Here is a 25620-nt window from a genome sequence, read left to right as displayed (position 1 = left end):
AAGAAGCACGCAGCATCGCGGGATCGCGGTATCGGATGAGTATGATTTTTTTAAATTATATTTAACATGTATTCGGTGTATAAGACGCACCCACTTTCCCCCCCCAGTTTTGGGGAAGAAAAAGTGCGTCTTATAGTCCGAAAAATACGGTATAACTAAAACAGCTCTTCCAACATTAAACCCTGAGGTGATATTGCAATTAGAATCCCCATTTACTGAGGAGGAGGTCTCTGCTGCCTTACATGCCACACCGACCGGGAAGAGCCCTGGCCCAGATGGATTTACTCCAAGGTTCTATAAACTTCACGCCCTTAATCTTGTCCCTTTCATGACTGGAGTATTTTCTTCTATATCTATTGACACGCCGTTTCCATCACAGAGTCTAGAAGCGCATATTACTATCCTTCCTAAGCCAGGCAAAGACCATACATTATGCTCTAATTACAGATCTATATCATTGATCAATGTTGATGCAAAAATTTTCTCTAAGCTGATTGTAAATAGGTTGTCACCACACATGCCCTGGTTGATCCATAAGGATCAAACTGGGTTCATTTACGGAAGGGAAGCTAGAGACAACACTATTAAGACTATTCTGCTGACCCAATTTGCAAAATCTACAGGTGCCCCCATGTGCCTTCTGTCAATAGACGCTGAAAAAGCCTTTGACAGGGTTAGCTGGCAGTTTATGTATTCAGCGCTACGTCAGGTGGGCCGGGCCCCAGTATGGTTTCCAGAATTGCGGCATTATATTCTTCACCCAGAGCCCATTTGCGGGTCAACAGCGCTCTTTCTGACCTCTCTCCCCATTGCTCTATTCCTTAATTATGGAACACTTGGTTGTGGCCTTGCGCCACATTTCGGACGTTAAGGGGGTCAAGATAGGTGACACACAATATAAACTCTCTTTATACGCAGATGACCTACTGATGTATATACCATCTCCTTATATCACGATACCTTCTATACTGAAAGAGTTTGACGAATTTGGTCTGTATAGTAATTTTAAGGTAAATTACTCCAAATCTTAATGTTTCCTTAGATTCTACTCAAATGTCAGCCATAAATACTAATATGTCTTTTCGGATTTGTAATGACGCCATTAAGTACCTGGGTATAATGATTACATCGGATCCTTCTAAATTGTTCACGTTTAGCTACTCCCCAATGTATAGTAAACTTCAATATGATTCCCTGCCTCTTTCCTGGTTCGCTCGCGTAAACACTCTTAAAATGGATATCATCCCCAGATTGTTATATGTGTTTAAAACGGTTCCCATATTCTTGCCAAATGTGTATTTACGTAAAATACATAGGTTGTTTCTAAAATTTCTGTGGCATAAGAAGCGCCCCAGATTGGCATTCAGTACTCTGGCCAGGCCCAAACATAGAGGAGGAGCAGGGGCCCCAGATATTATATCCTACTATAGGGCATCTGTTTTAGTACACCTTTTAGACTGGTTTCACAACAGGGAGTTGAAGGAATGGGTACTGCTAGAGGAATTTTTATCACCAATTAGTCTCCGTTCCCTACCATGGGTGGACCATACGTTGTTAAAGCTAACTTTTCCTATACCTTCACTCACCATTGACTTACTACATAATTCGAATACCCTCCTTAGATCGGGCAAACTGTCAACGAAACCGGGACCCATGACACCGTTATTTGATAACCCAGCGTTCCATCTGGCAATGCGAGCCGCATCCTTTCTATCTTGGTCCGCTTAGGACGATCGTCATCTTAGGAGTATATTTCACAACGGACGGGTTCCCCCTATATCCTCCCTTGACCTTCCAAACAGAAGCAAGTTGCTATCCTGGCTCTCATACAGGCAACTGATCTCATTTGTAGCCTCCTTTACTGACTTATCCTTACCACATAGAGGTTTGACGGAATTTAAGCAGTTAGTTAGCTCGCCTGCTCGCCCCTCCCACATTGTTTCGAGGTTTTAAGGGCTGCTTACTCAGAACTCGGAGTCCACTGCCCCTATATACACCAGATACTGGGAGAGGGAAGTGACTGGACTCATAACTGCAGATGATTGGGAAAAATCATTTATCCTCACACATAAGCTTGCATTAACCTGTAAAGCTCAAGAGGTTAATTATAAGATTATATCCAGATGGTATTATTGCCCCGTGGACATACATAGAATCTCCTCCACACAATCTGACCGATGTTGGCGATGCCACTCGCAAAGAGGCACAATGCTTCATCTGTGGTGGGAATGTCCAATTATATCCCGCTTCTGGGACACAATTATTCAGATATTTATTGACTGCACCGGGTCTACTGTACCCAATACTCCCAAAGTAGCTCTCTTATCTATGGTCCCGGGCTAACTCAAAAATATCAAAAGAGGCGTTTTACGCCATTTTCATACAGCTGCTAGGGCCATTATTTCGAGATTATGGAAGCAACCTGTTGCTCCTTCTATAGCAGATTGGGTCTCTGAACTTGAAAAAATCCGCTATATGGAAATGTTGGTTGTGGAGGATGATGATAGAATGGAACAATTCAAAATAGTATGGTCTACATGGGATTGGTTTAAAGAATCTCCCCGACTCCAAACGTATCTATCTTAGCGACCATGATTGCTAGTTGGATTCTTACCCTGGCATTGAGGGTTATTTTCTACCTCTTCTATCTCTGCTTTGTGTACCATCTCCCACCCCTGACCCTTTGGGCTGTTTTGTTATGTATGTTTGTTTTTGTTATATGTTTTTTATTTCTCATTATTTGCTGTCTAGATTACTAGATTATATCCTGTGCCATATGCTTCTGTAAGAATTTATGTTGTTTTTTATGTAATCGTACTAATACATGCAATACTGACCCATAAAGGCTTTTACTGTTTATTGGTATGTTTCTCAGGGTCTATGCTGATTATAGCTTTTAAAATTTCCTTTTATATGAAGCCAACACTGATATGTATAAATAAGATGTATGTGTTGTATGTTTGAATTTTTTTGTTTCTGTTTTTGTTATGTAAGTTATGTATTTTTTCTGAAAATTCCATAAAACTGATTGAAATAAAATCAAATAGCCAAACACCAGTCCAAATGTTAGAAAAGCCATGATATATAGGGATAATAGGCAGAACAATTTTGATCAAACTACATCTAGTCTGTTCATTCTTCAAATATCTGTTGACTGTCGGACAATACATTTAAAATTGTTTTTGGTTGTAGTGCCTATATAGTCACTTTTTACTGTCTGCATTATACTGACACCTACATGCTCCCTTTAAACTTGTTGCAAATACAATTTCTCATTCATATGCTCTTATCATAAGATATCATGGGGTATTAAAGAACTGAATTGTGAAAGCTGTATTAAAAAAGGCAGCCCTATATATTGGTGGCTTCAGCAAAGAGAAAAGTAAGATGCACAATAGACACATTACCAAACCTTTCCCTAAATCTCCTAAAAATAGCAGTCAGTAGTAGCAGTGCCTGGGATCTCACACTGCAGATATACAGCTTTGATGCTGGATGGAAAGGAGTGTCTAAGTAACTGTATATAACAGAGTGTTCTGCTAATTTTCAGAAAACCCATGTGACCATTTTTAGGGGCAAAATGTTTTTGATTGAGTATGGATAAATTAAAACTATTTTAGGTTTTTTATCCCCTATCTGGAACCCAAGTGGAATGTTTCTCACTACTTCCTGTCCAGTAACAGAAGGAAAAGTAAGAGGATTCTTTCCAGTGTAGGACACATCAACTCTTAGACAGGTGTAACAAGAACGAATATATCCATTGGATGAATTCTTCTATTTCTGTCTTTGGCGGCAACTCAGATTTTTGGGTTTACCATTACTTTCAATCCTGGTGACATTGGTGATTAGGATCAGTACAGATGCTAAGTGAATTTCTCTAAATAGAAACCCAAACAGCAATAACATCCTGAATAAGGGTTTAAACACTCACCACTTAATATAAATACTATTTACTAAATACTAAATATAAAACAAAGCTTTAAGCTTCATTGTTTAGTGTTTTAGATATTTCTGCAGTTTTGTACTGTTGACCCACTAAGAAATTCCTGAACTCAAGGACAGAATTTACAAGCTGATACAAAGCTAGAATTGCTCAACTAATCAGTCACCAAAACATTTTCAGTACCCTCCTTGGCTCCTACTGATCAGGATTTAGGAGCGTGGCTTCGCTACAAGTACTCTCTGGAATGAAAATATGTGAAAACTGCTATCTATTCCGGAGCCAAGAACAAGCTCTTAGATGCCAGTGTTATGAAATATTACTTCATCCATAGTTATTTTAATGAAATGCAACATTTACCCATCTCTCTCAATCAAATCAAACACACATTTGCAAGGTTTTTTTTGAACGGCATATTTAAATTGGGCTGGCCACACAAATGTGTCATTTGGTTTCAGGGTTAGGTCGATCTATTGTCCACTAACCTAATTTCTATCCTGCAAACACCAGTGCCATCACGATCCCACCTTGATTTTAAATCTCATGAACGATATAGCTCAATACTACCTCATGGGAGATTCCATCCATACAGGGACATATGGCGATAACTCACTGACATGGTGTAACTACAACCAACAAAGTTGGATTTCCCCTCACAGGACGTTAGGTTAGGTCATGAGAGACTTGGGTCTATCGCTATCTACGGAACAAAAGGAAAATATCTTATATTGGACTCATAAAGCGTTACCAAGCAGATACCAAGAAATTTGTTTCAAGGTGGTTTCACAGTGGTACCGCACCCCAGAGAGACTACACCACATCTTCCCAGATGTATCAGACTGCTGCTGGAGGTGCCAGACAGAGAAAGGCTCACTACTGCATATAGTTTGGAAATGTCCCCTTCTGAGGAATTTCTGGGTCACTGTCCGATCCATAGTTCAGCAAATGTCAGACCAGGATATTGCTGATGACCCGACTTTTTTTCTTTTACAACACAACTCATTTTCACGGAAGGCATATAAAAGCTCAGTTATCAGACACCTTATCATGGCTGCTATTTCCTGTATAGCCACCTGCTGGCGGAACCCTGATCCACCTACAATTGGTTCATGGCTCTGTAGAGTCAATGAGATCAACCGCATGGAAGACCTTACATCTTCTATTCGGGGCACTGGCAGGTAGGTTGCCAGTACATGGTATTATTGGTCGCAGTTCATGATAACTAACGAATACCAGGATCTTTTTACTCTCACTTAAAAACACTCCATCTATCTGGCCCACGCACCCTCCCTTTTTTTTTAGTACCCCTCCTGCTTATTTGGCTTTGGTTGTCTCAGCCGATACAGAATCCTTATAGGAGTAATCCTCTTATCTACGTGTTCTCTAGCACTTTTATATACCAATTTTTTTTGTTCGGACTGTTGTACCAAGATTGTACTAATTTGCTTGGAATAGTATATTTATGGATGTCATGTTTGTATATTTATTTTGCTTTATTTCAACCTTAAATTATTCATGGCCCCCCACTCCCTGTTTTTTTCTGTACCATATTAAAAGTTTTAAATAAAGAATGTTTAAAAAAAAAATACAGGAACAGGCCAAAATAAAAGATCAAAAGTAAGGTATAGGGATAGAAGAGAAAAATTTGCCAAAAATGATGAAGGAAGTGAAAGGGGTGAAGGATAGAGGGGGGAAAAAGGCAAAGTGCAAAGGGGGGAAAGAAAGGATATCAAGGGGAAAAGAAAGGGAGATAATGTGGAGCAAAGCCTATTACGCACAAGCAGATTATATGTGTAGCGATTGGACATGGTTATTGGAAGAAAAAAATATCAGCATAGAAAGAATTACCAAAATAGAGCTTAGAACATTGATATAAGATACATTTTTTAAAAAAAAATCAACAAAAAATGCCAGCAGGACACACTGCCCCTGATTCATCAAGCAAAATCGGATTATCGGTCGCGCATTCGTATTAGCGATCCGGAATCGTGCGCGATCGCGCTATTCAACAACTGAAAAAGCTCGCGCACGAAGCCGCGCTTATCCGACAGCTTTTTACTCGCGCGTACGTTCGCGCTTCCAGCGAGCGCGGATTTCATTGATGAATCAGGGGCACTCTCTCATATCTCCAAATCCCTGTTCCATGTTCACAGAAAACTTCTCACACCCCCATTCTTACTCCAGGATGATTTTGTTTGGGATAAACGCAGCACAGAAAGTTTCCACCAAACACCAACTCTATTTTCCAAAGCAATCTAAACTTCCCTTGTTTTGTTGAAAAAAAGTAACTATCCATGTGCAGTAAATCTGTTAAAATGATTGGCTTTTCATTACCCGCATCATAAAAAGGCTTTTATTTGGTTTAGTGGTTGGAACACAGAAAACAACTCGTACATATGGAAAGTTTAATATTTGTGAACAAAGTCTGCCTTCTGTTGTGTCACTCACGTCAAGCCAGCAGAATATGTACATATGTTGGATTCTATAACATGAAGGCCCCAGGCTGGTAATTCACTCAGAATGTTTTTGGTTTTAGAGCTATACATTGTCTTTGTTGACGGAGCTGCAGAATTCTTGTTTCACACAAGATTTTTCAATATCCAGATGGCTAGTCACAAATCTTACTTAGTTTTATATTTCATTCCAGTCTGCCTTTTGAGCGGCCCATTCTGCCAAAACATCTCAAGTGGCTAATGACCTCATCAGAGCTAAGTCTCAAAGCAACTTTTCCCTCCTACTTTCCCCTTCTACTAGATCTTTCCTTTTGCTTTTGATACTGTTAATCAATCCTTTCTAATCCAAATCATAAACTCCATTGGTATCAGTGACACTGCTCTTTCTTGGTTTGCTTCCTACCTGTCTGATTGTTCCTTTCAGGTCTCTTTCAATGGTAATTCCTCCTCTCCCAAGCTCTTTTCTGTTGGTGATCCCCAAGGGTCAGTCCTTGGACTGGTTCTCTTTTCTCTGTACACCTCATATCATCCTTTGGTTTACAGTATGCTGATGACACTCAAATTTACCTGTCCATCCATGACTTGTCTGCCTCAGTCCTGAATAAGGATTCATGTTTTAGTCAGGTTCATGAAACTCAACCTGGGTAAAACACAACTTATCACCTTCATCCTCCCCTTTCCATTCCAAATCTCGCCCTGGCCTGTTCTGTCAATAACACGGTTATTCACCTCTCCATTCAGGCAGGTTGTCTTGGCATCACCTTCACCATTTTTTCCTCTCCTTCAACCTTCTGTGTCTTAAAACCCTCATTACTCAGTCGCTATTCCAAATACCCCTCCTATTTTGTGCTACTTCCCCTCTTAGATTGTAAGCTCTTCTGGGCAGGGTCCTCTCCTCCCCCTGTCATTGTTTGTATCTGTCTGTCATTTACAACCCATATTTTTTATACAGCTCTGCGTAATACTGTTTATTAAAAATAATAATAATAATAATAATCTAAAATGAACTAGATACATATCTGTTATCTGGTAATTTCATACCTGCAATATCTTCCTTCGAGGAGACTAGGCGAGGCGAGCTGTTTCCAGGCTCAATTCTTAAGGATAATCTGAAAGACAACATTTGAAACTCAGTGAAAAATTATCGGGTCAATAAACAAAAGTGATAAAAGGAGGTACCTGTGAAGACCTATTTAGATATATGCATTCATGTGTTACTGCACTTTACCACAGCACATCATTTTAAATAGGCTGAATATTTCAGTGACTATTAAAAAAAACAATGCTGGACAATGAGTGAAAATAACCAGTAAGACACTAATGCTATGCAAAAAATCCCACAATTTTGGTAAAAACAAAAATATACACATTTGCTTTAATGTATAAATGAGTCCAATGTAAATAACACAACATTTCGGTAATGTGTACAATGAATTGGGAAAAACAGGTTCTTGAATTTGAAATTGTTTTATTTGATGTGGAAGCATTAAGGGCATTAACCTCCTGGGCGGTTCATTTCTATTTGGATTTATATGTCTAAAAGCAGTACATTGTTTTTGATGAAAATTTATTTTATATTGTAGGCCTGTAAATCTTAGGCATTCTTTACCAAAATATGTCCGAACAAGAGTCTAGTAGACATCCTGAGTATAATAAAGTTTGAAACTCAAATTCTAAGATACGTAAAATACATCGGAATGTCATATATTTTTGTAATGTTTAAAATTACTTAACCTATTGACAAAAGTATAAATCTTTAATCTTTATCTGCCTCTATCAGCCATTTAAAATGTTGTAAGCGGGGTATAAATAATTCTAACATTTTTAAATTAGGGGTACTTTAGATATTAGGGTTGGACTGTGTGAAGTGGACACTAGTGTTAAGCCAAAACTGTAAGGAACCTTGAATGGATGGGGAAGGTACATCAGGTATAGGTAAACCTATTTTAGGCGCTATAAGTAAATGCTGGAGGTTCATATTATTATTAAGAAATGCGGATTCCATCTTGACCCAACTCCTGTCCTGAAACCCTTGCCACCAGTATAAAAGATGGGAAAGAACGGCTGCCTTTTAATAACTATGAATGTCTGGAAGACTCATCTGACCCTGTTTCTTGTGGTTGCACATAAGTGACATACGACGTCCAATAGTTTGGGAAGAGTCATCATTTTAAATGCAGCGATTTTGCCAAATAATTACCCTTTATTCAGCTTACTCAATTTTGCAGGAAGGGTCATCAAAAAGGGCTGAGGTAGATTTTGAAAGCGAAAGCCCCAAAAATGGTATTGCAGACGTTTACCAACAAAAGGGAAAATTTGTTTTTATTTGTGTAATAGTGGCTTGTGACATTTGTAAAGGCAACACATGAGATTTGAGACATTAGGTTTATAGTACAAAACAGCACCAAAACAGGAAAGTACATTTTGAACTGCCATTAGAGATTTCTGTGGATTTGTTAACATGAGGATAATGTTGTACGCGAATAAACTTATTTTATGTTCTCCATAATATACAGTAATGCCTTGAATAGCAGGGTTGGAACAGATATGTTCTACCAGGGGTTCTACCAATAGAGTAAATACAATAGGCGACAACAGGCACCCCTGACATGTCCCGTTGGTGATTGAAAACTGCGAGGACAAAGCGCTTGTTGTAAAAACTCTTGCACTAGGGTTGGTATATAAGGCCATAATAGCCCTCCCAATCCAATCCACAAATCCGAACCTCTCCAAAACAGCAGCTAGATAGCCACAGGGCACCCTATCAAACACCTTCTCTGCATCCAAAGAAAACTGCAGAGAAGGAGGCGAGTTTCAAACAAATTTAATAATGTTAATTAGGCGTCTGGTACCATTGGATGCTTGTCTGGTGGATACAAAACTCATTTGATCAGGAATAATTTTGGTGGGCATAGTTTTTGCTATTCTAGGCACTGTTAGTTTGAAAAAGATTTTGATATCCGATTTTATTAACGAGATAGGCCTAAAGTGGTTGGTTTGAGTGGAATCCTCGCCTTGCACTGTGAATTTGAAAAAGATTTTGATATCCGAATTTATTAACGAGATAGGCCTAAAGTGGTTGGTTTGAGTGGAATCCTCGCCCTGTTTAGGTAGGGTAAAAAAAAGTGCTGGTAACATCTCGTCAGGAAAAGTAACAGCTGCAACAACTGCATCAAATACACTCACCAGAAATGGTGATAAACATGCTTAAACACCTTACAGTATTCATTGGAATATCCATCAATACCTGGCGATTTATGATTGATGATGGATGCTATTTGAAATATATGTAGAGGGATAAGTGGTTAGTGAGGTTCCTCTATTTAATTATCAAAGATAATATTTTAGGTTGCCTAACCTGGAAGAGGTAATTATGTGACAAAGTGGAGGGATAGACAGGCTTTTATAGGCAGGATTTAAAAAAAGTAAATAATATTTTTTTTAATGTTGTATAGTATACTCCTATATATACATAGATCAACTGACTAGTGATATACGAACAATCAGTATCTGTGATTACATATACATATTTTCACATTTCAAGAAAAATATCAACTTAAGTTTTTTTGAAGAGGTCTCAAGTGCCCGACGGGTTTTGCCCTTAGGCTTCTTTAGGGGAGGATTGAGACTGCAGTTGAACTGGAATATTGAAACTGTATCATATAACAGGATGAAGAGGGGAGGGAAAACAAAACAGGGAAAGGAAAAGAACACTGAGTTCTAGATTCAATCATACAATCATGTGAATACCAATACATGTGCTTCAAAAATATATTACGTTTGAAAGTAGTTACTTACATTTACGCAATCACAGTAATAAAAAGTTGATAAAAACAGTTGCGAGATTTCCACGCCAAATAATCCCAATGAGGGAAAAAGGGGAGAATATACAGTTAGGTCCATAAATATTTGGACAGAGATAACTTTTTTCTAATTTTGGTTCTGTACATTACCACAATAAACTTTAAATGAAACCACTCAAATGCAGTTGAACTGCAGACTTTCAGCTTTAAATCAGTGGGTTGAACAAAAAAAAATTCATAAAAATGTGAGGAACTAAACCTTTTTTTAACACAATCACTTCATTTCAGGGGCTCAAAAGTAATTGGACAAATTTAAAAGCTGAAACTAAAATGTTCATTTGTAATACTTGGTTGAAAACCCTTTGCTCCCAATGACAGCCTGTAGTCTTGAACTCATGGACATCACCAGATGCTGGGTTTCCTCCTTTATAATTCTCTGCCAGGCCTTTACTGCAGCGGCTTTCAGTTACTGTTTGTTTGTGGGCCTTTCTGTCCGAAGTTTAGTCAACAAGTTAAATTCATGCTCAATTGGTTTCAGATCAGGTGACTGACTTGACTATTTAAGAATTTTATCCTTCTTTGCTTTAATAAACTAAACTCCTGGGTTTCTTTGGCTGTATGTTTTGGGTCATTGTCTATCTGTATTATGAAAAGCCTCCCAATCAATGTGACTGCATTTAGCTGGATTTGAGCAGACAGTATGTCTCTGAACAACTCAGAATTCATTTGGCTGCTTCTGTCCTGTGTCACATTTTCGATAAACACTAGTGTCCCAGTGCAACTGGCAGCTATGCATATCAAGCCATCACACTGCCTCCGCCATGTTTTACAGATGATGCTTTGGATCATGAGCTTACAGCGGTATGCTTTGCATCATGAGCTGTTGAATGCCTTCTCCAACGTTTTTTCTTGCCATCGTTCTAGAAAAAGTTGATCTTGGTTTCATCTGTCCAAAGGGTGTTTTCCCTGAACTGTGCTGTCTTTTTTAGATATTTTTGAGCAAAGTCCAATCTAGGCTTTCTATTCTTGAGGCTTATGAGTGGCTTGCACCTTGCAGTGCACCCTCTGTATTTACTTCCATGCAGTCTTCTCTTTATGGTAGACTTGGAAATCGATACGCCTACCTCCTGGAGAGTGTTGTTCACTTGGTTGGCTATTGTGAATGGGTTTCTCTTCGCCATGGAAATGATTCTGCGATCATCCACCACTGTTGTCTTCCGTGGACGTCCAGGTCCTTTGACGTTGCTGAGTTCACCAGTGCTTTGTTTCTTTCCTATGATATACCAAATTGTAGATTTTGCCACTCCTAATATTGTAGCAATTTCTTGGATGATTTTTTTCTGTTTTTGCAGCTTAAGGATGGCTTGTTTCACCTGCATGGAGAGCTCCTTTGATCGCATGTTGTCCATTCACAGCAAAATCTTCCACATACAAGCACCCCCCTCAAATCAACTCCAGGCCTTTTATATGCTTAATTGATAATGACAAAACAAAGAAATTGCCCACAGCCAATGAAATAGCCTTTGAGTCAATTGTCCAATTACCTTTGAGCCCCTGAAATGAAGGGATTGTGTAAAAAAAGGCTTTAGTTCCTCACCTTTTTTATGCAATTTTTTATTCAACCCACTGAATTAAAGCTAAAAAACTGCAGTTCAACTGCATCTGAGTTGTTTCAATAAATTGTGGTAATGTAAAGATGAATGTTCCTAAATGGCTCTTCCAGCTGTGTCATATTCCTTTCCACAAACATCAATTTCTCCTTTATATGAAAGAAATGAATCCTGACCAGCACATCTGTAGGTGTATCTTTAGGCAAAAAAGATGGCTTAGGAATCCTATGAGCCCAATTGATAAGAAGATCCATATCAGATGCAGTTGGAAGCAATGTCTGAAACATGGAGCGTAAAAATGAAGACAAGAAGGATTGCGATATAGATTCAGGTACCCCTCTCAACTTTATATTGTTGCTACTGGAACGGTCTTCTAGGTCAGCCACTTTAGTTTTAAGCCATTTAAAATCATTACATTTTTCTTGATGAGCACCCACCAAATCGTTATATGCTTGGGAAAATTCCTTCATTTTATTTTCTATGTGGTGCAATCTTGATACATGCTCCCAAAGAGTAGAATTAACTTTATCCATCAGGGAAACTATATCCTGATGGATGGAGTGCTGTAATGAAAGAAGCATGCTTTTGAGCATTGAAGAGGACAGCTCGTCTTCTTCAGCTGGGAAGAGCTCCAAAGCCCGTATTTCCAAAGCCCTGTCAGACCGTTGATCATCCCCAGGCTGGATTTCCAGGGAGTCTGTTAAACAGCCAGTAGGTGCTCTCTGGGGCTGGGGAGAGGGATGTGACACAGGAGAAGTAGAGGAGGACTCACCCAGACTAACAGGTGACATCCCGGCGGGACCAGGGCTGATACTGCGAGGAGATCCATCTGGATCACTGACCTTAGGAGAAGACTGCAAAGAAGACTCGGTGCCATCTTGGGACTCTCGGGAGTCTGTGGCCTGAATAAATAAGAGAGTTTCTGTGGGTCCGGCTTTTCCCGTTTCTTCGTCAACATTCTCGAACAAGTAAGGAAGGTGAGGTAACAGTTTAGATACACCTCACACACTAATCGCTGCGGAAATAGTCGATTTACCTCACATGGCTCACGGAACTCACTGGGTGTGGTATATTTTAAAACAAGGGACAGCACAGAGTCCAACGTCACAATCCGGGCAATTTCCTGGAATCATCTCGTTTAGAGCAACACACCACGCACATTCTTGTTGGCGCTTGCTTTCTTGCGCTTGGTGGGACATGCTCCATAAAGTGACGACCAGTAAAGCAATCTAGGTTCACCACTGTAGTAACACGCTGTCCAACTCAACCTGTAACCATTGTGGTGTTTGGTATTTCAAACATATGGCTTCACAAACCTTCCAAATGAACTCAGGGTGAGGTACAGGCCTGTCATTCTGTTGTTTGAAGAGAATGTAGGCATTCCACAAACATTGTTCTACAAGATGTCTGAAAATCTTTTTATAGTACTTTCTTTGTTTTGTTGCTTTCTAATGAACGGATAGAAAGTTATCGCCTGTTCGGCTCTGTCAATACCTCCCATGGTGCTATTATAATCCAAGACAACTTGTGGTTTCAGGATCCCTTTCCCACCTCTTGCTTGTGTCATCCTTCTTGTCACACCATCGCAGTGCCATCAATTTGCCTTTCTGCCAGGCAACTATTTCCCCAGTTTTGAGCTTCTGTTTGGCGAACATGGATGGCATTTTGTGTCGGTTAGCCCTAAGGGTTCCAAAAGCATCCGTTTTATGCTGGATGAGAAACTCAAATAGTTTAAGGGAGCTGTAAAAATTGTCTGTAGTGACACAATAGCCTTCATCCTATTGTATATCACAGAGTTCCAAATATAGCCTGTTGCTGATTCGCACAGCATAAACAATTTTTCACCGAACTGTGCTCTCTTGAATGCTATGTATTGCACCCAGCTGAGACTCCCCTTGTAGGCCACAGCTGTACAAACTTTGTATGATGTTATGAGAGCCTGAAATCCTGCTCATAGCAGCAAAAAAAAGTTGTTTGAAGATGAATTCTTACAATTAGAAAAATGAATAAAAATATGCAAAATTTTACTAAAAGACCTGAAAGAAGTGGTCCCATTGGAGAGAAATGATTAATAATGATTAAATAATTAAATATTAAATGGTGTTTCCAAGTGCAGTGAGGCAGACAAGTGCAGCCAATTACCTGGAAGAATTGGAGGGAGACTCTGCTGAAGACAGGATGGAGCCAGGAAAAAGCCTATCTATCTTGGGGGGGGGGGGGGAAAGATCTGTCTGCAGAGTAATCGCATTGTTTTCCAAGCTGATGAACCAGATAAAGCAGATAACCTTGTGCCCAGCTCTGGGACCACAAGCACGGTCGGTCATAGCATGCTTTCAGCCGAGGTTTGCTCAGTCCCTGGACAGCACACATGTGCAGAGTCTGCCTGATGGTGACACTAAGGGAGGAATGGTTGGGGAGCTTCCAAGTGCTGGGAGCTTGGTGGCTAATGGCAGGGATGGGGTGCCTGAAGGGTTCTCGCCCAAGCAAGAACTCTGTGTCTGTGGTTGGTTTAATTTTGAAAATGGATTTTGTTGACTCTGATATTTTTACACTTATATCCCGATTGAGAGTGGTGGGGCATGGGTTGCAGCATGTTCTGTCCTCCTCATTCATCGCATTCCAGCCATTTACCAAGGGCAGCCTAGGCTTTGTCTAAAATCTGGAGAGAGGGGACACTTTGCAGCATTGTGTTGTGAAGTGTTTTTTATGTCAGGCGCTAGGACATCTCACATAGGACTGTAACATCAAATGATGCAACCTCTGTGGCCAGGAAGATAATTTTTATGCCAACTGCCCTGAGGCTCTGCACAACCTAACCCCTAAGGTAGTGGATGATTGTATGTGTATGGACATGGAAGAGGGTCTAAGAGCTCAGTCAATGGGGCCCAGGTGTCTGAAGACATTTCCTTTTAGGGAAGTGTGAAGGAGAGTGTTCCCCCTTTCTGTGTCTTTTGAAGTGCCCCCTTCTATTTATGCCTCTCCTTTCGTGTCTGTTTCAGTTGTGCTTGAGACGCAAGCGTGTGAGGATTGTAGGAAGGTGGGGCAGGTGAAGAAGAAGTAGACTTGAATGAAGGAGATGGAGATGTAAGATACAAGGAATTGGCAGGTGGTGGGGAAGAAAAGAGGTTAAAAGAAAAAGGCAGGTGAGGTTGTTGGTAGGAGGGAGGTGGCACAGAAAAATCGACATGAGGCATAGTTTGATGGGAAGGTGGAATCAATGGAGGAATCAGGAGGGTTCATCTTTAAAACAGTCAAATTCATCAGGTAGTTTGTGAGGAAAAAGGTCATAAAGCAGCTAGGCCAATCATCCTGATGGCGGTACCCACTCTACTGAAGATGGCAACTTTATTAATAGTTCTGCCAATATTAAATCCGTAAGTGCTCCTGAAATGGCCTTATTTTTGCTTAGTAAATTTGATGCTGACATTTTATTTTTGCAGGAGACCCAAGCTCAGTTCTATGGCTTATATCCACCCAGCAAAAAGGGATTGGAGTTGCGGACCTTCCTTCTGGTCTCTTGCAGCTCAGCCTTACAGTGGCGATTTGGTTCTTTTAAAACTGATAAGGTAACTAGAAATGGCGAGATGTATGGTCAAAGAGGCCTTATCAACATTTATTGGCCTCAGAGATTGATAGACAGGTAGGTCGGGTGGATGCACACATTAGGTGCTACCCAGACAACATGGGGTTCATGTTTAGGAAAGGGACTAGTAAGGGATGAATTGTTTTTTTTAAAGCAGAACTCTGCTTTCATGGACCCTGAGGTTCCTGTGATGAATCCTTTGAGGAAGTTTTTTTTTTCGGGCACAGGTATCAGTCCTGGACCTGTGTAGTGAAAAGTCTGAGTAGGTGGAGCAAATTAAAAGCAGGATTGGTGGCTTTTTCAGATCCCTTGGTAAAAAGAGACAATGTGATAAATATGTTAACATTCAGAGATTGTGCAGAAGGCTTGACCAACTTGTGTCAGGAAAGGTAACCCAGAGGAGATTACCAAGTTAAAACTCCTTTTGAAAAAAAGCTAATTTTGAAAGAAAACTGGCAGGCCTCTTTCGTTCTGGAAAGGGACTATGGGAATTACCACTTGTCTGACCCTTACCAGAATAGCAAACAGGACTCAGTAGTTGAGTCTGTGGAGGGTCTGTTTGACAGTACAGGTTCCCTAGTTAAGTCCAGGGCAGGAATCCTGGTTGTTGTCAGAACTGGAAGAAAATCTCTTGCTCAAGACTAGGTGGAGTATTTTTTGAGAACCACACCAGGTTTGGGAAATGTTTCACATTCTTCTGTGGATTTTAAAGGACCAATCACAGCACGGTTTGTCATGCTATAGATAAGCTGACCACCAAGAAATAGCCTGGGCCAGATGGACTGACAGATGAGTCTTATAAAATGTTTAAAATGCATCCTGGCCTCTTGGTTAGCATAGATTTCAATAACTGTCCTTCATACGGTGATTGGTTGTGATTCACCTGTCAAAGGGGAAGGATTCAAGAATTGGGAACTGGTGCCTAATTAGCCTTCCCAATGTCGACAAAAAAATCCTAGTAAAATTTTTCTTCTGGCGCTTGTCAGTGGCAGGTGACCTTTTGTCCAACAATCAGCACTGCTTGATTGAAGGTAGAAGCCTTCTTCTCAGCGGTTTTAGCCTACTGGGAAACCTTTGAGAGATGCAGGGCTGCTGGTTGGAGGAAATATTTGCTGGCATTGGACTAGGTGAAAGCTTTTGATCAGATGAATCATGAACATTTCTGATTGCTGCTTGGCAGATATAACTTACAATCTAAATTTATTGATTGGCTAAAAGTCCTCCATAAATGGGGCAGAAAGCTTCCCACTTGTGAATGGTTGAATTGGTAAATAATGGTTGAATTGGTAAAAAAAGTGAGCTCAGGAGTGCATAAAGGATGACCAAGAAGTCCCCTGCTATACATGTTTGCAACCGACCCCTTCATTCGAAGGCTAGAGAGTGGACTAGAGATGGTAGTCTTAAAGATTGAACAAGCATTCACAGTATGTAGAGGCTTCAGGTTCAAAGATCAACTGTGACAAATGTGGTTAGGGAAGGTAAGCATTTTGATCTCCAGAAAACCTTTCCAGAATCTCAGGAGGAAGTTAAAATTTTAGGAATTTGATTTTTGCCAGGTAATTATAACATGCCAAATTAGGAAAGTAAGCTGGAAATTGCAAAAGCCAAGATGGTAGGGGTGGAAGGGTTGACCTGATCAAAACGTACCTGGTTCTGATATTCTTGTATGTTTTGTTTGTCAGCTTCGTCTGTCTTTTGCCAGCCTCCCTGTACACCAGGATATACAGCTGCTTCTTCTCTGGGGAAACAAGATGAATCTGGTGAAGTGGAATGTGACCTTCCTATTCACGGGGGAGGGTGGTCTAGGTATGGTCAACCCGGTGTTGTTCTTGTTGTTCTTGTTTATTGAGTTTAATTTTGGTTTGCTGGTAGAGAACATGTCTCTATTGTCTTTCAGTACACCTCAGATAAGCTTGGACCCAGAGAACTCACTAATATTTCTGCACCAAGCTAATATTTGGCTTCCTCTTTGCATAATACAGTTTCAGGGTAGCTTGAAGATGCAGCAATTATTAGTTTCCCAAATTACTCTTGAGCCCATCTGGCTATGTCTGTTGTAGTAGCATGACAGTTTTTTAACCTCCCTGGCGGTATAAATACTGCGTATTTTTAAATGTAAAAAGCGGTACATTTAAAGCCGAACGCTCGCACAGAGATACCCAGCCGGCATCTGAGGCCCCTCGCCTTATGTCCCCAACGTTCACACTCCGGGGACGCAGATGCCAGGGGAAGAAGATGTCGGGCACCACCGGAGGATGCTGCGAGAACCGCTTACCAGGTAAGCTATATAAACTCCCTGGCAACTCCACCCCAAATGTGGCTCGGGGTCACTGCTTTTGGTACTGAGAATTAACCCGAAGCCACACTTGGGATTACCGCCTAAAAACTCAAAGATCATGCATAATCAGTAGCGGTCTCTGCCCCTGGCCTTTGATGTACAGAGCTTTCTCCTGACTCACTATATCTTTTACAATGGTAATGACTGTAGATCAGTCTTGAGAGATCATTTTCCAACAGCACAAAGTGGTCAGCCAAGACCGATCTTTGCTTGAAAAGTCCGAGCCTGTGGTGGAAGTTTCTTTTATACCCAGTCTTGATACCTAGTACCAGCTAACCTGCTGAGAAACTGTAAAGAATGTTACTTGTATAAACTTAACTGTCTTATTTTGCCTCTGTCCCAACATTTTTGGAGTGTGTTGCAGACATTAATTTTTAATTTTGTCAATGTTTACCAGATAGAATTGTTTATCAGTGAAAACACTAAAAATCTTTCATCATTTTGCCTGGTAAATAAAGGTTCAAGTACATTACCAAATTGTAGATTTAACATATTTTTATTGCATTTTTAAAAAGTACCCAACTTTTTAAAAATGCATTTGTAGAAAGTAAATACCAGCACTAAGAGCAAAACAGGTGTGCAGCATGTGTATTAATATGAGGAGAGTGCAGAATGGAATCAAGAATGAGCATTACTGGTGTGAAACTGCACTGAACTGGGGAGAAAAACAAGTATTAATGTAAAAAGTCAGTCACCATTTATGCCGTCATGCACAGCTGTGGTAATTTCAGGAATGGATGTATAAAAAACTCAAGTATCTGGTGGTAATTATACGTTTAGCCCTACAGGGCTTTAAGATATGCTAACCCTTGATAACAAATATAGAAAATAATGACAGAGAAATAGAAGGGTTTTTGGCAAATAATATGAACCTAATAATAAATCCTTCACAATTAAATATATGCCTTGGTTTTAGGCTGACGCCATCACTATGAATCCATTGAACCTTACCTCGGCTGTGGCAGTTCTCTCCTGCTACACAGTACCTGCTACTAGGTCCCTATATACACTGGGGCTCCAGTACCATACCTCTCCTACTTGGAGGTCTCCACCTCTCTCTTCCGAACTCTGCAATAATGATAGCTCATCCTGTACACTCTGCATGGTCAATATACTGACGGTTACTCACCTCGTGACTAGGTAAACGTACCAATACCCCTGAGGAAGCCTAAAAACGGGCACATTTTGTGTACTGATTAACAGTGGCATCCAAGATAGTGAACCATGACATAAACATTCTCAAGCCTAATTGTTCTTCAGCAAAAATTCAATCAGGAGGTATGAGGTGTAATTTGTCCTTTCCCCACATGCTTCTTAAATTGCAGGCCAATCTTGCACAATGACGAAATTGTATTTTTTCCATTGATGTCAAATTAAATATAGGTTTGCCAGTTTCTTATTTTCCAGGGACATGGAACAAGAATGAGCGATGCAGTTTTACAAGACATCTCATAATTTGCTGAGATTAAGTACCTTTAGACATAACACACACATTTTAGGTTTAAGGAGGGATACTTGGCTGGGGCATGGGCTTTCGGCTACGAAGTTTAAGACCATTTAACTCAAAACACGTGTCCCTGATGCTGTCACTAAGAAGCTAGCTGAATTACGCTGAGCATGTGCAAAGTTATGATTGTGGGAGATATGGATAGACTGTAATTACATGAATGGGGCTTGCCTAATACTCCGTCAAACAAAACCAGTAATTAATCCGTTACTAGGAGTACAGTATACAAACAGAGAACCTGTTTTCATGGCAAATATTTTAAAAAGCTTAACTGTTGTTTGGAGGATTTAATAAGCTAATAAATGTGTAATGTCTCCAAGGAGAAACATTGGCACTGACAAGGTTGTAAAGTTAACCTTTCCTGACAAACAATGGGGGCTTGCATTGTGAAAATATTAGTTGTTATGCTGAACCACTGACAATGTGCAAGTAGATTATGAAATTCCTGTCTGCATATTTGTGTGGATATGTGGCTCAGGGAATTGAAGATTAGAAAGATAGCCAGGCAACTAGCATCCTCAGAACAGTGTCAGAAATAGTGGTTTCCCTAAGGTAGTGAGGCTTAGATGCTCAGATCAAATTTGTCGGAAAACTTGACAGGAACTCTAACTTTCCCAAATAAGCTTAACTTATGATTTTTTAAGCTGAGAAATAGACAAAAAAAAACAAAAACAAATGCACTTTGTTTTTTTTTGTCAGAGCTTTAACATTTTCTATTTTTCTAAACTGTACTGTAATTGTTTCTATCAATGTGCTCCTTTTGCTGAAAGTGCAAAAGGAGCAGAAGGCTGGAGAGGCAGGTTTTTTTTTAACTCCTTCTGTCTGTGATCACTATAATTGGATATGATGGTTCACAAAACTGGTAACCATGCTGACTGGTTCCTTACTATTGGTCTAAAACAGCTGTCAAAAACAACATGCTGTGCGAAAGTAATATCCATTTGTACTGTAAGGGAACATTCTATTTAACATCATGACTAAAAATAATTAATGAAAGAACATTATAAGCATGTGATTGAGATATAAACAAATAATACAAATATATTAAGATAACTTTTCTGGCCAAATAAAATGGGTTTTTAAATACAACTAGTCAGTTTAACATAATGAGCTGATTTATTAAAGATCTCCAAGGCTGGAGAAGATACTTTCATCAGTGAACCTGGGTGAACCAGCAAACCTGAAATAGATCTGGTCTAGGATTGAAAACATTTGCTAACAAATAGCAAATGACTATTAAGAAATTATTTCCAGGTTTGCTGGATTACCCAGGTTCACCAATAAAAGTGTATTTATTCCAGCCTTGCAGAGCTTTAATAAATCAAGCCCAATGTGTCTTATATTTAGTTTTTTTGTCCTTAGCATTTACATTGCAAGGTTATCACCATTTAAACCAATATAAGCATGCTTGCAGATAAGGTAGAGGGAAGCTAAAATGTAAAAAAAAAAATTCCACAGTGTACTGCTGCTCCTTTATTGTACAGTCAATTACAAGCAGTGGTAGATTCAGAACCAGGGTAGTTGGCACAACTGCAGAAAAACTTACATGGAGGTTACAGGAATAGTTAAAAGCATAGCAAAGTTGCCTGAATAACAAGCATTGTTGAACAGTCTAAAACCTTGTCAGGTAAACCAAGATTACATAAATGAATATAACTTTGTATTTAAAGTTTTTGAAGTTCACTTAGAGTTAAGATTTAAATGTTTCCCCATGTTGGGGAAATGGTAATTTATTCCTTAACTAATTGATAAAAATTCCAACATGATTTAAACTAGAATTCAAATGTAACAAAAAGTAACTTTAAATGTTGGAGAGATACTGCAGGAAAGTTGAGCTTTGAAAACACCACACTAGGTGGATCAGTGTATTCAAACCATGTTACTGTTTCTGACACCAATATTGTGTCTCCCATACACAGTCAGGGGGACTGACATTTGCAGCATGTTCACAGTCAGGTCCCAGCAAGAAACATCTTTTATATCTTCTGTTCAACAGGCAGAAAATGTATCTCAGAGAAGAAAAATATGTGTTAGAAAATAAACAAGGTAATCTGGTAATATACTTGATGCATGTTTAATCCAAGAGGTGAGAGATACACATTCTAATGAGTTCAACAGTCCTGCTTGTATTTGGTGAGTTTGGGACTGTCCATAATGGAAACTTGACAAGTTGTCATCTGCAAATTGAATAACATTCTTCCTCACTTTACTCCTCCACCAATTGCAAAGAACTGTAGCTTCAGATACACACACAATTTTTGTGTGTGGGATTCAGTACAAAATTCTGAAAGTAAAAATCTAGCTTTTAACAACACCTGAACACAATAGCATGTTCAATAGCACAACAGAATAGCAAAAAAAAAAAAACAATAAAACACATAGTATTCTCATATCTGAAAGAAGTCCCATTCCTGTGACTTTACCACATTTATTTATTTGCCGCATCATATTTTCATGCCTAAATAATAAAAAAATAAATGTACAACCTAGTATAATTAGTGTTGCAAAAATGATTAAGTAGCACTAGAAAAAAAGAGTTATAACAACCAGAGTCAAACCTGCATTGTGAAAAAAAGAAAGATGTTCGTTACCAAGACCTAAACGGAAATATGCAATAATTGCTTATACTCATATGCATGAAAGTTAAAAAATAAGTCAATGTCCAAAAATTTATAATTTCTTTCTACCAATAAATAAAAGATGCAACATTACCTTTTTTAAAACACTCAGGCTAACAAGGATCACATTCCATCTCTACCCACAGATATAGACAGTGGTGAAACATGTGTCCTCCATATGACTGTCCATTTGATCAGTCATAATTTTTTTAGGCACAGCCCCAAAGACCAAGTAGAGGGACAATGAGGATTGGATTGTCAACTTCATTAAGTATTTTCCAAGACTGGTTGGCTTGAAAGCATCAGCCTACTAACAATTATTTTTCTTAAGTCGTTTGGTATGTCTGTCGTTATTTTTTTTCTTGCATATGAATATAATTTGTGTCCTTTAAAGAAAACCTTTTTGACACAGCTGTCAATGGGAATGGGGGACTGTCAGTGTTAACATAAACCATCTCTATCTCTCTCCAGGGTTCACTGAAAACCACAAATCCCATCTACAAATACTATAAACATATGGGTCCTACCAACCTGCCCCTTTGCCAGTGTAATCAGAACCCCCTCCCTCCTAATTTCCACTCCATCTGTTCCCAGCATCATTTCATGTTATTATACAGTAATAGCCATGTTTGCAAATCTTGTGTTCATAAAATCACTACTCATTTCCTCCACTGAGGCTGGCCAGATGTTTTAAAGAGACACACCAGCAACAATCCAGAAACAGGGCCAGAATTTAGGACTGAACACTGGAAAACAAACTATATCAGGTTTATTCCTAAAACACTAGCCATAGAGTCATAGAGTATTTTTAAAGTGGAGGGTTTAAAATGCACCTCTAGGTAAAGGTTTTTAGGTCTGGGTACCCATACTAGCAGTATTTAAATTCAATTTTAACTCACTTTAAACTTAAATAAAGCAAACAAGATACATGCAACTATATTTATTTTTGAAATATAAGCTTCTGTTTCCCCAATGATATTGGGGCCAGAATTTCCCTGACTAAACCCCACCAACCGCCATCTGAGACTGTCCTTACAAGTCACTGAAGAAGGACAGATCCCTAAACAGCATGTTGGCAATGCCAAATCCCATATTTTTATATTTTACAAACCAATGGTAAATAGTTATTAGCAGCTTTTTTTTAAGTTAGAAACTCACAATGGTGTGCCCTTTGAACTGAATTGCTGCTCTGTACCATTTTGTCAAACTTTATGTTTAATCCTCTGCAACTTTAACTAAGGTCGTTTTTCTTACAGATAAGAACCTGGTGTGCAAAACATGCAGTAGTATGGTATGCTTTAGACCAGTATAAAAAAAGGAGAAAGAAGGTATAGTGTTATATATATATATATATATATATATATATATATATATATATTATATATATATATATATATACACACACATACATACACACACAAGGTCAGGTACATAATCACATTGTGAAGTTAGTAAAGCAACATAAGGCGAAAAAAATCATGTGAGGTATACATGGAACAGCAATAACTATAGATTACAATGAATTGGTACCAAGTACTATGAGAAAATAGGTAACTAACTGCTCATTACATAATTGCGTATTATTGGTTCACATACAAGTATTGTGAACAGGACAACTACAGCTGACAAACAAAAATCTGTTTCCTTAAGTTTTCCTGCACTGATGGCACTGTTCTTAGGTCTTGCTTGCTACACTAAATATACGTTGAGACGTTCCTGCTGCCTGCTCCCTGGAACTGTACCAGATGTCCGTGGGTGCTGTCCGCAGATGCTGTGTGAGGAAGGCTAACGTGTGTGAAACGAAATATAACTTTTGAATTTTTGATAATCTGCCACTCCTCAGGTCTGGAGGTTGCCAATTTTTGAATGTCAACTGTAGTATAGCTGGACACAGAACTCCTACTGTAATTTGGAGTAATGTTTACTAGAGTACCATGTTCTCATAGTACATGGTACTAATCTTTTCTATTGTTGTTGTATGTATACCTCACATGATTTTGTCCCTTTATGTTGCTTTATCACTTCACAATGTAATTATGTAACTGACTTAGTGTGTGTGTGTATATATATAACCTTCTTTCTCCTTTTTTATAATTTGACTCACTACTACTAAGGGGGTGGCCCTTGATCCAGTTAGCTATAAGGGAATACCATAACCTACTTTTATATATTTACACATATGCTATAGACCATCTGAAGACAGAGTGACCAAAGTAAGTGAGATGTGCATGTTCACACCGTTTGCAGACAGGTTTATAGAATATAATCTATAGAGGTGCCTGGATCTTTATGGAATTAGTGTCCTGTTCAGGAAAAAAAAAAAAAGAAAAATTACTTTTAATCCGATAAGGTAAATATTTAATGTTCACTTTTTGTAGTAGCAGACTACTGTTAAAATACTGCTAAAATAAGCGGTATTAGTCAGAAAAAATACATACCTTCTTTCCATCCTCTTTACCAGAGATGAGACTTAAGGTGGGTCTGAACTCAATAAATACTTTTTTTTTCATCCCTTACAAAACATTTTGAAATGCACATTTCGTCTATGCAGAGTCCTAAACAGCCTACTGAGTTGGATCAGTGAGGTGCTTTGTGGCAACGAACTACGTGCATTACCACAATCGATTGCCAATAACTGTCATTTTACCTTATCATCCTAGTGTTTCCTGGCACATTAAAATGGTTACTGGGCAAGCATGCATGGGTGGAAAGTAGGAATAAAAAATAACAACCGTTCTGGACATGAATATACTCAATCTATACAAATTCTTCAATAAGCTTATATGGACTGCTAATAACACTGGGGAACAATTTTGAACACATTTTTTGTTCACTTCAATTTTTAAGTTTATTTACACTAAAATAAGTATGCTGATTCTGAAAGTGCAATTCATTTTTTTCTATCACGTCAGGCTTTTTCTCTACCGCTTATATTGATGCCACTACTGTAGCGCGGATTTGTATAGGCTATTCATTTACATGCAAGACATTAAGGTCAGAGGTTGTGAGCTGCTTTACGTAGTGAATAAGCAAAATTTATTTTTCTACTTACACATGTATTTCCTTTCTTTCAGATCATGTCTGGCTCTGCTATTTCACCATTCCCGGTCAAAGGGTGAACATCAGCACATTTGTAGAGCGAGCCTATTTGGCATATTTCAAAGTTAAACTTGGTGATCAAGATCAGTCTTGGGCCCCTCATAAGGTGTGAAAACAGTGTGTCAAGGTTTTACGGATGTGGACAAAGGGAACACGTGATAAGATGCCATTAGGTATACCTATGGTTTGGCAAGAGCCATGAGATCATTTCAGTGACTGTTACTTTTGTATAGTGAAAACTTCAAGATATAACAAGAAAAATAAATGTAACATAGAGTATCCTAATCTACCATCGGCTACACACCCAGTGGCTCATTTAGATGAAATCTCAGTGCCGGTTTTGGTTACACTAACCTCTCTTAAAGTACATTATTATGGTAATGAACTAGGTGAAAACAATGATGAAGAGTTTGAAATTGGATTCTGTTCATAAGGGATTTAATCAGCATATGGCACGTGATTTGGGACTATCGAAGAAGGCTTCAGAACTCCTAGCGTCAAGACTGGGTAAGAAACACTTACTTGAGAAGGAATGAAGGTATCGTACTTTTGAACATGAGAAATTGCATTTCTGCAGTACTTTAGAACTGACAGTGGCTCTGTTATCTGTGCATGTTAGACAACAGAGCTCATGAGAGGCTTTGGGTGGAAAGGAATTGGCTTCCAAGA

The 25620-nt window shown here is 39.0% G+C and overlaps 1 protein-coding gene across 8 annotated transcripts in view; it reads right to left on the bottom strand.

The window, feature by feature from the left end:
• RALGPS1 (Ral GEF with PH domain and SH3 binding motif 1) overlaps positions 1–25620 on the bottom strand; it is a 380912-nt gene that overhangs the window by 64901 nt on the left and 290391 nt on the right. For all 8 annotated transcript variants that reach the window (XM_072431079.1, XM_072431084.1, XM_072431083.1 and 5 more), the window contains one exon: positions 7435–7502. In XM_072431079.1, the coding sequence (XP_072287180.1) occupies positions 7435–7502 (68 nt within the window). The remainder of the gene's footprint in view (positions 1–7434; positions 7503–25620) is intronic.

Source organism: Pyxicephalus adspersus, chromosome Z (assembly GCF_032062135.1).
Source record: "Pyxicephalus adspersus chromosome Z, UCB_Pads_2.0, whole genome shotgun sequence".
Taxonomy (NCBI): Eukaryota; Metazoa; Chordata; class Amphibia; order Anura; family Pyxicephalidae; genus Pyxicephalus; species Pyxicephalus adspersus.
The sequence above is the reverse complement of the archived record's forward strand: the minus strand, read 5'-3'. Positions and strand labels throughout refer to the sequence as shown.